The 13,000-nt window shown below is 38.1% G+C and overlaps 1 protein-coding gene across 5 annotated transcripts in view; it reads right to left on the bottom strand.

The window, feature by feature from the left end:
* LOC111053924 (probable E3 ubiquitin-protein ligase HERC4) overlaps positions 1-12,263 on the bottom strand; it is a 46,857-nt gene extending 34,594 nt beyond the window's left edge. Inside the window, exons 1-4 of one of the 5 annotated variants that reach the window (XM_039421188.1) lie at positions 12,011-12,263; positions 5,878-6,040; positions 4,750-4,860; positions 2,628-2,750 (exon numbers count right to left, since the gene is read on the bottom strand). In XM_039421188.1, coding sequence (XP_039277122.1) covers positions 2,628-2,750; positions 4,750-4,860; positions 5,878-6,040 — 397 coding nt within the window. In that variant the 5' untranslated portion in view covers positions 12,011-12,263. Of the gene's footprint in view, positions 1-2,627; positions 2,751-4,749; positions 4,861-5,877; positions 6,041-7,551; positions 7,694-8,996; positions 9,048-12,010 lie in introns of those variants that run through there. The other 4 variants (XM_039421187.1, XM_039421186.1, XM_039421189.1 and 1 more) reach the window with 4 other exon arrangements.
* Between the last annotated feature and the right edge of the window lie 737 nt (positions 12,264-13,000).

Below are 13,000 nucleotides of genomic sequence, written 5' to 3'. Positions count from 1 at the left end.
ATAAGTCGATGGTTGGAATAATTCAACATTTTTGTTAGGGGCAGTATAAGGGTGATGTATGGATGTTATCTACACGATTGTTGTTTGAACATAGAAAAATTCAATTATAAAGAAGGATATCTTTTCTATCGCCGTGATAATTATCAGAGAAGAAACGAAATACCTAATAGAGATATTATTCTAAAGGTGCATTTTCGTCTGTGCGTAAACTTCCGCAGTCGACGACGACAAGCATTGTTGACATTCATATGTCCAAATTTCAAGTGTGCTAAAACAGCTGATCAAATAACTTTTCAATATTTTTGTGTTAATTATCCAAGGATCAAAACATTTCTAATAATATCAACACATTTCCATTTAAAAGTTGATACCTCCCCGCTGCTCCCCCGATACATCGCCACGTGCTCGCTTTAAGTACCTCCCTACCAGTTGATGCATCGAGGACACTCCCCGGTGTTAGACTGACTAGTTCCAGTCTGCACCGCCAGCCACTACTCAATGGAAGCCAGCCTCCTATAGGCCGAAGGCGCTCGGCCAATGGTAGGAGAGGAACCGGTTCGATCCGCTATCAGCCGAAATGGCACCCAGCCACCAGCTTGACCAGACCAAGGAAGCCACAGCGAGTCCTGCCGAGAACCCTGCCTACTCATTTCACGACCACGTCCAGCCGATGCCCAACAGGAAAGCCCTCCAGGAGCTGTCAGCGGCAGTTAGGGAAGAAGATCCGACGCAGGTTGCGAAAGGGAGAACGGCGGCCGGCACGGTCAACGCTCTCCAAGCTCCAGCTAAGGCGCAGCACCGATTGTCTCGCGGCTAACGCTGACTTTGAGACTGCCACAGCTAGCCACAGGGATTGTCTCGCGGCTAACGCTGACTTTGAGACTGCCACAGCTAGCCACAGGGATTGTCTCGCGGCTAACGCTGACTTTGAGACTGCCACAGCTAGCCACAGGGATTGTCTCGCGGCTAACGCTGACTTTGAGACTGCCACAGCTAGCCACAGGGATTGTCTCGCGGCTAACGCTGACTTTGAGACTGCCACAGCTAGCCACAGGGATTGTCTCGCGGCTAACGCTGACTTTGAGACTGCCACAGCTAGCCACAGGATTGTCTCGCGGCTAACGCTGACTTTGAGACTGCCACAGCTAGCCACAGGGATTGTCTCGCGGCTAACGCTGACTTTGAGACTGCCACAGCTAGCCACAGGGATTGTCTCGCGGCTAACGCTGACTTTGAAACTGCCACAGCTAGCCACAGGGATTGTCTCGCGGCTAACGCTGACTTTGAGACTGCCACAGCTAGCCACAGGGATTGTCTCGCGGCTAACGCTGACTTTGAGACTGCCACAGCTAGCCACAGGAATTGTCTCGCGGCTAACGCTGACTTTGAGACTCCTCTGGCGCCTCCTGAAGTGAGCGTGTTAGTCGCTGAGGAGTTGCCCGCGGCGATCGGCGTCCTAACCCCTGCCGAGGCATCAATGACATACGAGATCTGTAGCGACTGGTAGCCCACCCCCTCTCGCCTCTCAAGACGCCCATCAAGGAGTTGCGACTGCAGCCGCTACACCTCAGCCTAGTCAAAACGACCTACGCGCCCGGTGACGGCCAGGACCCTAGGAGTGCGTGGAAGCAGGCCGCCGCCATCCGGCTCCCCCTTTCGGGGCCACAATCACGTTTCCAGAGTCAGTGACACCCCTCTCCGCCGCTAGCCAGGCATTAATGGACAACATTGAGGGATGGACATGAGGGATAACATTGTATAAACTCAACCTTCCCATTAAAACATGATTGAACATAATCGTTTAGGTTATTTAGACAAATTGTAATCTATCCAATCTGAGATTCTCACCCTGTCGTGGTCGACAACGGCTTTTACACACAAACGAAACCCCGGTTTTATGACTGAATAACTAATATGGAGTAGGTAACTCCATAGTAAAATGAGCACTTTTAAAATGTGCGATACTTCGTGTAACTAAGCAAATAGTAAAAATTATTGCTAATAAAATAGAAATAGTGAGTTGAAAACAATATGATGGATTGAAGTAAAATACAATAGACTTAGTAATAACATGTGAAAAACGGGGAATTCAAATCAAATCAAATTTTATTGCCTTACAAAAAATATTCACAAATGAATACAGATTACAAAAAGTAATATTTTAGAATAAGAAGTATAAATATTTTTTTAACATAATAATATACTAATTCGGCGAAACCAGCAAAACCACAGTTTGAGTGCCGGTGACGAGTACCAAAACAGAAAACGATACTATTACTTCCAATAGAAAAACTTTGATCCAACATAGTAAGCTAAACTATAATATTATAAGTATACAATTCAATCAAGGTGAAAGTGGGGAAAACACAAATATTTATACTGTATGTAAGTTTGATGGCAATAGCCTACTAGAGAAAAAAATCAAATTGTGTTGTGAATTAGGTGAAAAACATTTGTTGATTTAATCCAATCAATTATTTTTTTGTACTTGATTTAGTGATGCATCTAAAATTAAATTTTCGGGTAACAGGTTAATCAATTTATTTACTACATAGGGGAACTGTCTACTAGGGGAATTGGTTGATGTATCATTATGTAGCACAGCTTACCCATTCAATATGACTTACCCAGTTGTCCATGAGAGTTTTTTCCCCATGTATACACCTCACCCCATTCATTGGCTGCTGCCGAATGGTGATCGCCACAGGATACTTTTGTTATCACATAATTGTTCAGTCGATCCACTTCTTCTGCAATTTTGAACAGCAAATGTGATTCATAGAATAGGTTTGGTCATTTCAAGCAGTTGAAATGACTACAGGATAGAATTTATTAGTTAATTTCCTAGAAGCCTCAATTCTTAGCTAGAATTATTGATGAATCAAAGCCCATAAGCAATGGTAACCCATAAAGTGTAGGTGTAATGTTAGTATGCTAGTAGTAATATTTGGATGCGATGCCGATTGGGTGAGTTCATACATAGAATCAAACAAGTATTATTCAAGGACATTGCTTACATAACAAATTACATTACACAGTCTATATTATAGACCATTGGATGAAATACTGTTTGCTCAAGAAAATTCTTGTCACAAAACAGGAGAGAAATGCATTCAGAACCCAAATGCAAATGCATATGCATATCTATAATATAAAGTTTGGCTAATTCTCATCACTCTAGAGGTAGAATCAATCCAAATATCTCTAACTATAATTGAATAGCAATCAATATAAAAAATTGTGTCGATTATAGCCGCCATATTGAATTTCTCAGTAAAGATGACTATTTCCGCTGTTTCCATCATTCTTATTCAGTTTGTTCTAACGAAGAGATTGAGACCATTTGCAAGTCTTTATCAGGAAGTAGTCATGAAAAATTTATTTTTCAAGTTCTAGCTTGTTACCTCATTATGCCTATGGGAAACCACACCAGAAATAATGAAAGCTTTTCTTTGAAGGGCACTGGAGAACACATTTATTGACGTAAAGCACATGGAGGAATATCATTTTAAAGCAAAGAAAACTAGGTATCTAAATTTAATAGATTCAAGATTGACCTGTAAAAAAACGTTCTCTTGCAAAAAAAAAACGTTACAATAGGAAGAAATTTGAGAAAATGGGAAGAAACAATATTTTGAGGGTTTTGAGAGGTTTTAACAACACTCTTTCTATCTGAGTGGTCTGAATGATGATTGGGTATTTCTCCCGATCGACCTCGCTCACTCGTTTTAACAACACTCTTTCTATCTGAATAGTCTGATTGATGTTTGGGTATTTCTCCCGATCGACCTCGCTCACTCGTGATGCGGTTGGGGCAAAGAAGCAAGGAGCAACGTCCTCCTTTCATAGTAGACTGGTCGAGCGGGATCCAGCCTCTAGATCTTATTGGGCACGGGTTGATCACTGGCTGGGCCCGGGGTTGACCACTCTTCTTATAAACCCTTGTACCGGCAGTACTGACCAGTATCAAGGTGGACCTATCTTCGGAGTTTCCGAGACAGGAGGTCTCTTTAGCCCAAGGAGAGGTTGGGGTTCGCTGACAGGAGGTCTCGCTAGCCCAAGAAAGGTAAGGAAGCAGAATGGTGCTCTCGACAGAGAGCGTCGGCATTTATAGTCGGTGCCTGAAGCCAAGTTGACGAGAGCTGACCCGCCTTTATCGGCCGGCTCTCCCACCCTGCATATCTAGGATGCGAGTAGCATCTAGATCTTCTAGGAAGTTTAGAGATAACCACCCGACATTTATAGCCCTATCCTCCGTAACGAATTCACTTCCTCACATAACTAATAACATTTTATTATTAACACATTAAAGGAAAAATACATGAATTGAACATTTTAGAGGAAGGTTTCTTGAATATTTATGTGCAATAAAAGGTGGAATATCTTGAACGATTATCAAGCAATAAAAGAAAACCATGAAAATTTTGGCGGCCATCTTCTTTTTGAGGTGTTTGCCCGTGACTTCGACATCATCATTGTGTTCCTCATTATACTAGTCCTAACGAAGAAATTGAGACATCTTCCACGGTTGTTACCCCAAAAATGGCCATGGAGTGCCTTCTTTAGTAGGCCACATTTGCGCCAGACTAGGAAGTTTGGGCTAGGCCAGTTGCTCCCGACCTGTTATATTTATATTATGATTTGTAATTTTATTTATGGATAATAATGATTCTTGAGTCAAGAGTAATATAATACAATTTTCAATTCCCTTGTCGAGTATTTGAAATAAGAATTGCGTATTAAACTTACCAAATCGTGTTTGAGGCTTACTGTGTCCTAACTGGCCAAAATCATTGCTACCGCACGAAAATATCTGACCAGATTCAGTAATGAGAACACTGTGGGATTTTCCACAGGCAACTGTAAATCAAAAACGAAATTTATTCTTTCACTGAGCTTGATCCATCATAGCAATATTCAGTTACAATAAATTCAGAACAGATCTTTAATTCAAATTAAAAAATCACTCTAGCTAATAAGATGGAACAAATTGAGATTACTAGATTGAACGAGGGTTTAAAAATGAAATCAAAGTCAACTCTTGTGAAAAATAGTTGTTTTTTTGCAAACGTAAAAGTCAAGGAACTTTCCGATATGGATTTTTCCAACTAGTGGTACCGTAACTTGCAAATTTACATGGAAATTATCTTTATCTACGACCATTTTATAATGTAAACATTGCAACATCATAATCAATCCCATAACAGGGGTCTTTTCGCAATGGATTTTCAAAACTATACTATAATTAGGACTTTATGCAACTTTAGGACTTGTACATTATAACACAGTTTTCGATGCTGATAGCAGGCAGCAGGTTTGTCAAGTTTTCAATTCGTCATGTTTTTAGTACGTCAAGTTTTTAGAATGACAAATTTTCAGTAAGTCAAGTTTTCAGTAAGCCAAGTTTTCAATTCGCAAAGATTTCAGTTTGTCCAGTTCTCATTTCATCAAGTTCCAGTTTATAAAGTTTTTAGTTCATCAAGTTTCCAGTACGTCATGGTTTCAGTTTATAAATTTTCCAATTTGTCAAGTTTTCTGTTTGCCTTGTTTCAGTATTTCAAGTCTACTGTTCACTCTGAGTAGCTTTTCACCTATTGTTATTTCAATATTTTCATCATAGAGGCTAGTTGGTTGATTTCCCACCTTACAACAAGTCAGCAATGTGATACTGTGCTTGAGTGGTGATAGATAAAATAGAGTATACAACAGTTTTATATTACCTTAAGAGCCCTCGTGAGATGTTTAAGACACGCGTTCGCTCGTTATGCTCGCTCACTTGTGTCTTAACTCTACATCTAACTCGTGCTTTAAAGACCCCTATTATAAAACTGGTGAAGTAAATACTATTACGATACAGAAGATATTAATTCGACTTACCATAGTGGACTTTGTTGGCCTCCTTAAAATTTAGTTCCCTGGGAACCAAAATGTGCTGGTCTTCTATTCCTCCCAATCCTAGTTCACCATTAGTTGTGTTCCCCCAACAAAACATACTTGCTGTTGTTGTAGATAAACAAAATCCATTAGACTGACAATTCATCTGAAAAAATAAAATAATATATGAATTTTTGTTAAATTGTAGAGTGATTTAATGGGTATAGTCACTTGTTACAACCAATTACAATATTTTAAATAAATATGAATAATCCAAAACTTTTCAATTGTGACAAATTTTTACAGTAAAGCATTAGGTACTTTAATCTTATGGATTATATTAATAGAAAAAATAAGCAATCACTGACTAAGTAGTACTTCATTTCTAAAGAAAATTTTGTCCCTTTTCAATATAAACTTATTTTTTCAAATATTATTCTTATGTTAAACTGACAAAATGTAAGAATTATAAATATAAATGACAAATGTAAATTATATTGTTTTGTTTTTTATGAAGAATAAAGAACTTTTTGAACTAGGATCAGACAAATCTGGACTGATGAGTTATGTATGAGAGAAAAGTGAAGAGTGCGAGGATTTGCATGTGAACAAATTTTGACAAGTACAACATGACTTACATAGTCATAACACGAGGAGTGGTTGCATGATTGACATGCCTTATTGCCGACTAGGTAGAACAAGACTCATTCACTACTATCTCATTTTTTACTCTGTAACACTTTCAACTCTAATGGCAATGAATTTAACAGAAATGGGATTCTAAATTCTGGAGCTCTATGACTATGACTAAAACAGGTAACGTCTTGAGCACCCAGGCATCCAGGGTAAAGTTTGAGTGATTGCTTAAAGAAACCCTTTTTATGGGTTCCTTTTTTTTAAAGTCACAGTCGCCATGCCATCTTGACAAATCAATTTTCAAGACATGACTAAATTTCAAGAAAGGTTTATTATTGCTTTTTGACGCAACCTATTTGGCTTTGCTGGTCTTGGTCAATGAAAATTTTATCAAGTATCAAGTGTATGTATAATCATAGAGAAACAATAGCATAAGTAGATATCCCATGGCATAGGGCGTTTATGTCGCAACTTTTACTGTTATCTGAAGCCGATAGCCCGCGTAGTTCTTTCCCGTGAAGCTTTATGACGCTGGTAGTCTCTCATATTGTGCCGTTCATACACTCTTACCCGGTCAAAACAGTAAAAATCAACAATAATCGACAGTAATCGGCTTGGGATAACAGTAAAAGTTGCGACATAAACGCCCTATACCATGGGATATCTACTTACGCTATTGTTTCTCTATGGTATTATTTATTGACAGCGCATCTAAAAGCATGTACTGAGGAGGAATTTCGAGTAAAAACTAAGAAAGAAATGTTGAACATGTGAGCTTACAACTCTAGCAAAATCTACTCAAGAGATGCAGCGTTTTAAACCCGTTTTAAAAAATTGAAGAATCTATATACCCCTTCGTAAGTATGTCAGTGAATGCTGAAAGATGAAATAAAATTTCTTACTATGCATAGTTAATAAGACTTTCATTTAAATTGATCAAAATAATAATTTAATAATATTGATAATTTATGACAAAACTAAAACAATTAAGTAATCAAAAATAAAGCACTAACATAAATTGAATTAATTGTTTGCCACTACCAGTGTTTATAATAATAGAGATCATTAGACGACTAGCCTTTGAATTGGGCTTTCTGTATGTTGAACGTCTTTTACTTTTTGTGATCTTCGATCCCATCATATCAGGTTATAAAAAGTATTTCTAAGCAAAACACGCTGTAGCCTATGAGAATTTCAAAAACAATATTAAACATCAAATATTGTTTCAATAATAATAATTGAGTTATTTGGAAAAATAACTTTATAGACAAACAAAAAAGTCAATGATTAAAACCATAACATTTTCCAAATTTTGGATACATTCAAGATACCCTGTAGGAGAACTTAATTGACATAAAACACATGATTTTATAGTAAGGCTTTAGCTGCGTTTACACCAAAGTTATTAACAAAATGTAAATAACTTAATCCTTATAGATACTATTAGATTGAACATAACTTATCATACACATGATGAACATATGTGTTTTTCAAGTTCCGTTCAATCTAATAGAATCTATAAGGATTAGGTTATTAACAATTTGTTAATAACTTTGGTGCAAAAGCAGCTTAAGGTTGGTCACTAACAGTAGAACATGCATGTTTATTATGCACACACACATGTTTATCATGCATGTTTTGTCATCAGCGTGAGGCCTAAAACATGAAAACAACCAATAACAGTAAATGAACCACTGGAAAATTACAAATTATAATATTGTGAAAATAATTTAACATCAAATAGAGCAGCGAAAAAAATAAACAGCAAAAAATAGGATACAAATACCAAGCCTCAAAAATTTTGCTCAGAGCCTTTCGCTGTGACGCATCATGCATTTTCTACCGTTAGGAGCCAGCCTTGAATTCTACTTTAAACAAGTTATATCATTCAATTAAGGCTGACCACTAACGGTGGAACATACATGATACAAGTAGTGTTATCATGCAATGGTGTGTCATCATAGCGAAAGGCGTTGAGCAAAATTTGTTCAGGTTAGCTTTTAGGATCTCCAATTTTTTATGATTATTTTTCCTTCTCCTTGCTCTATTTGAGGTTAGGCTAAGTTATTTTTTAATCAGTATAAGTTGATTTGTTATTTTCCAGTAGTTTATTTATTGTTATTGGTTGTTTATTTTATTTTCAGCCTCTCGCTGATGACAGAACATGTGTTTGTGTATGATAAACATGGATTTAGGCTCAACTCACACTTACGCGACTCAGGTAGAGAAGAGACTCGCCTCTAGTCGAGAGCATATGTTTTCAAATGGGGACGTCGCGGAGACTAGAATCGACTGGTCTGAGTGTCACCATTTGGAAACACATGCTCTCGACTAGAGTCGAGTCTCTTCTCGACCTGAGTCTCGTAAGACAGTGTGAGTTGAGCCTTACGCGACCTTAAGAGACTCGACTCTAGTCGAGAGCTTGTGTTTCCAAATGGTCGAGTCTCTTCTCGATCCGAGTCGCGTAAGGCTCAACTCACACTTACGCGGGGACTAGAATCAACTGATCTGAGTGTCTCCATTTGGAAATGATGCCTGCCTTGACAACGTTGCAGTTAGCCTTCAACCTGAAAATTACAGCACAAAGGTAATTGAGCTACATTTGGATGACCATTCTGCTTTAAGGACTTCTTGCATCATCCCAGCTCCAATCGAGTTATGTGCCACACCTTCTTCTACTTGGCATGCTGACTATATATTTCGCGCAAGGCCTGTGCACAAATCGGCACTTGAGGGCTTCAAAGGTGTATTGGCCAGTGTGTCCTGGAATTATGTTTTTTTTTTATTCGGGAGGTACTGGATTATTTGCAGCTTTCTTTGACTTTTTCCGTGACAAATTTAATTTTTCTTTCCCGAAATTGTCAAGCCTCACCGCCCTCATGCACTGAAGAGGAGACCTAGACATCTGGATGGTCACAAGGAGTGGTACACTGATGATCTGGCCAGACTTAGGGGAATCTTGCTCGCCCTCAAGAACAGATGTGAGGATGGTGACGCCGACAACTCGGCTACGGAGGATCGAGCTGGCTAAGAGGTTGGCTACCGAGCGACGAATTGAGGATGCACATAATCAATGCAAGGCTGCCTGGAATGTGATCAATACCAACAGATCCATGCAACGTAAAAGTATTGACTTTGCAATCCCAGATGACTTCAATGGGTTCTTTGTGAGTTCGGTTCAGGACATAGTGGGAGCCCAGCCTGATGCTGCCATTGATCCCATTGCTTTGTTGGAGGAAATAGTGCAGCCGGGCCAGGAGCATCTCTCACTTCCGGTGACTTTGGTGATCCTCAGGGATCAGTGCTGGGGCCTACACTGTTCCTTGTCATGATAAATGACCTCGACGACCACGGTTCCTCTCTGGTGTTTGCGGATGATGCATTTCTACAGTCATCGGGTGCTGGGCTTGAGCGGGTTTTGGATGCATCTGCGGAGCATCTTCGATCTGCCACTTCATGGTTCCTGGCTAATCGATTCCAGCTGAATAAGGACAAGACCAAAAGGATCATCTACAGCTTGTCACGTGAACTGATTGACCCTCAAGCTGCTGGTTTTTGTCTTCGATCGCCAACTCAGCTGGATCAGTAATATCCAGTCGACTCTCCCGCATTTGCTTTCTGCTGCTCAAGATGAGGGGCCTGGTTACTGAGAACTACCTTATAATGATGTATCACGCGCTCTTCCATTCCCACATCACCTACGGCCTGCTTCTGTGGGGTCATTCAGCGGGGACTGCTGATGTCCTGAGACTGCAAAAGAGGGCTGTAAGAATTATAACAGGCAGCGATCATCTTGTCCACTGCAAGTCCATCTTTGCTCGCCTTGATGTGCTGACGGTCTTCAGCCATTACATCCTCCTGTTCTTGGTGTATGTCAAGAGGATACAGCATACTTTGACTACCCGTAGTGACGTTCAGAACCACAACACCAGGCACCGCGAGCTGTTGGATGTTCCCAGGAGACGTCACCACCGTTCACAGGCCAGCTATAAAGTTTCTGCACTGAAATTCTTCAACAAGCTGCCTCCTGGTGTGAAGCAGTTGGATGAGGCCGCCTTCAAGAGAGCCGTCAGGAAGCTGCTTTGTGATAAGGCATATTATAACATAAATGAATTCATGAGTGATGATCTGAATTTTTTCAAGTGGTCACTGCTTTATCTGCCATCTGAATAGTTTTTGTGTTATTGTGTATATTGAAATCAAAATCTATGACGCCATCGATCTCACAAATGTGGGTAACGGATGAAGCATACGGTATTAAGGAGAAACATGTTCTCGACTAGAGTCGAGTCTCTTCTCGACCTGAGTCGCATAAGTTGAGCCTAACATGCATTCTACCGTTAGCGGCTAGCTTTAATACAAACGCACACAGCAACAGATAGACGGACCTCGAGTGTTGCAAAGCAAACAGACATCATTCTGTCTGCATATAATTCTATGCACTACTGCATGCAGACTGCGTTTAATTTTTTCTCTTTCTGTCTGTTGCTGTGTGCATTCCCCTAAAGAAGGAGGTTTATTTAAAATAGCAGGTGGATATTTGTAAAAAAACAAGTTTTTTTCAAATAACACAGGTGCGCAAGCATTTCTGTGATAAAAGTTTAAGCGAAAGGCAAAGACGCCTTGAAAATATTGATGTTCAAGTAGTATTCAAAACAAGAATCGATATCTTACAAATTTAATTTGATTTAAGAGTGTATGTGTTATTAGAATCTTATTATGTATTTCTTGCTTGTCTATTATTTTTGATTCATAGTCTACATTGTATTGTTTTCAATTTGACAAAATAAATTTGATTTGATATCTTACAAAAAAGTATATACTATCTGGAAGCAAAAAAAGAAAGATAAATATAAGTGATAAATTTGCTAAGAAGAAAAAATACTCTAATCTATATTGTTTTTTTAAATTATTCAAAAGAATTAGCTTTGTTGAAAAGTCTATACGTTGGTCGTCTACTTCACTACGAGAAAGAAACATGAAGTTATAAATTAGTAATACTAATAGGCCTGTGTATAAATTAGTAATACCGGTATACTAATTTATATTACTAGTAATACTAACTTATATTAGACTACTATTAAAAATCAATTATTAAAATTTGATAACAAAGCATAATCTGTTTTAACATTCAAATAGTCTCTTAATCCAATGAAGATTGATACAATTTATTCCTTATCATGACTTACGCAAAATATATAATACTTGATGTCATTAGAAGTGAGCTATATAGTTTTATTTGATGCAATATAGAGCAATACTTGAACGTATTGGTGAATTCTAAAAATAATTGAATTTTAGTGACTTATTACATGTTGGCTTATTTAGTGATGACTGATAATAGTTTTGAAGTTTCGAAATTGTACATGCACAAGAATAATAACTACACATGAATAAATGTAAATTGTAAACTGACAGAACAATAATAATATATAAAAACTAATATTCAAAAGTTCTAGAATATTCATTTATCATGAACAATGATCTTAACCTCAATTACCAAAATAGGTTGGAAGAGCACTCACTTGGAATAACCTATTTACTCTTTGAATCAACCATAACTTCAAAAAAAGTATAGGACAATAACTGCAATAGAATTTAGATGTTGTCAAAACAAAAACATTTTAAATATTTCGTTTACTGTAGCCTACTTTTACTGAGTGAAAGTTACATAAATTCAGTTATGGAATAAGAATAATCGAATCGAATCAAACTTCAAACGCAAAAACAGACACAAGATACCGCAACAGAACACATACAGAGCGGAAGCTATCAATTCAACTCAACCGAATGCAGTTTACATGACGCCAAGACTACGTTGAGTATACCCAGACCGCGCCATCTTTGTAGAAATTAAATTTACCGCTAATTTCAAAACACTCAAATCGAAGCATTGCTACTTTTGTTCTGATATTTAATTAAAAACATACAATGAAATCACTCAAAACAAATCGATAAATTATATCTCAGTGAAGTGAGGTCTAAGATACAAGTCGACGGTTTGGCATTTCTCTTTATGTTTAAATGTTGCTCATTTACGGCGAAACGCAGCACTAGATTTTCATAAAATTTGACAGGTAGGCTATGTTCCTTTTTAAACTGCTCGTCGACGTATATTACAAGGTTTTTGAAAATTTTGCAGTTCAAGGATACTATAAAAGGAGAAAGAAGCCTCCTCCATAAGCCAATGTAAGAGTAAAAATCAGACTATAGAATTATTCATCACAAATCAGCTGTCGACTGGATTATAAATAATTGCATGCCATGACGCATGCGATTCAATATCTCAATGTCACTTGATAAAAAATCAGCAGCTGTGTAGACTATTAATTGCATGCCTCATTGAATGCAATTTTTATGCACTATAAATGAACTATTGATTGCATGCAATAATGTATGCAATTAATGACTAAAATAAATTATCTTTATTACCTTGTAAGCTAATTGTAGCAATATTGGTTCGTCAGAAAAACAAGCTATATATATATAT

The sequence above is a fragment of the Nilaparvata lugens genome, chromosome 2, assembly GCF_014356525.2.
Source record: "Nilaparvata lugens isolate BPH chromosome 2, ASM1435652v1, whole genome shotgun sequence".
Classification (NCBI taxonomy): domain Eukaryota; kingdom Metazoa; phylum Arthropoda; class Insecta; order Hemiptera; family Delphacidae; genus Nilaparvata; species Nilaparvata lugens.
Note: the sequence above shows the minus strand (reverse complement) of the source record. Positions and strands in the feature narration are given on the sequence as shown.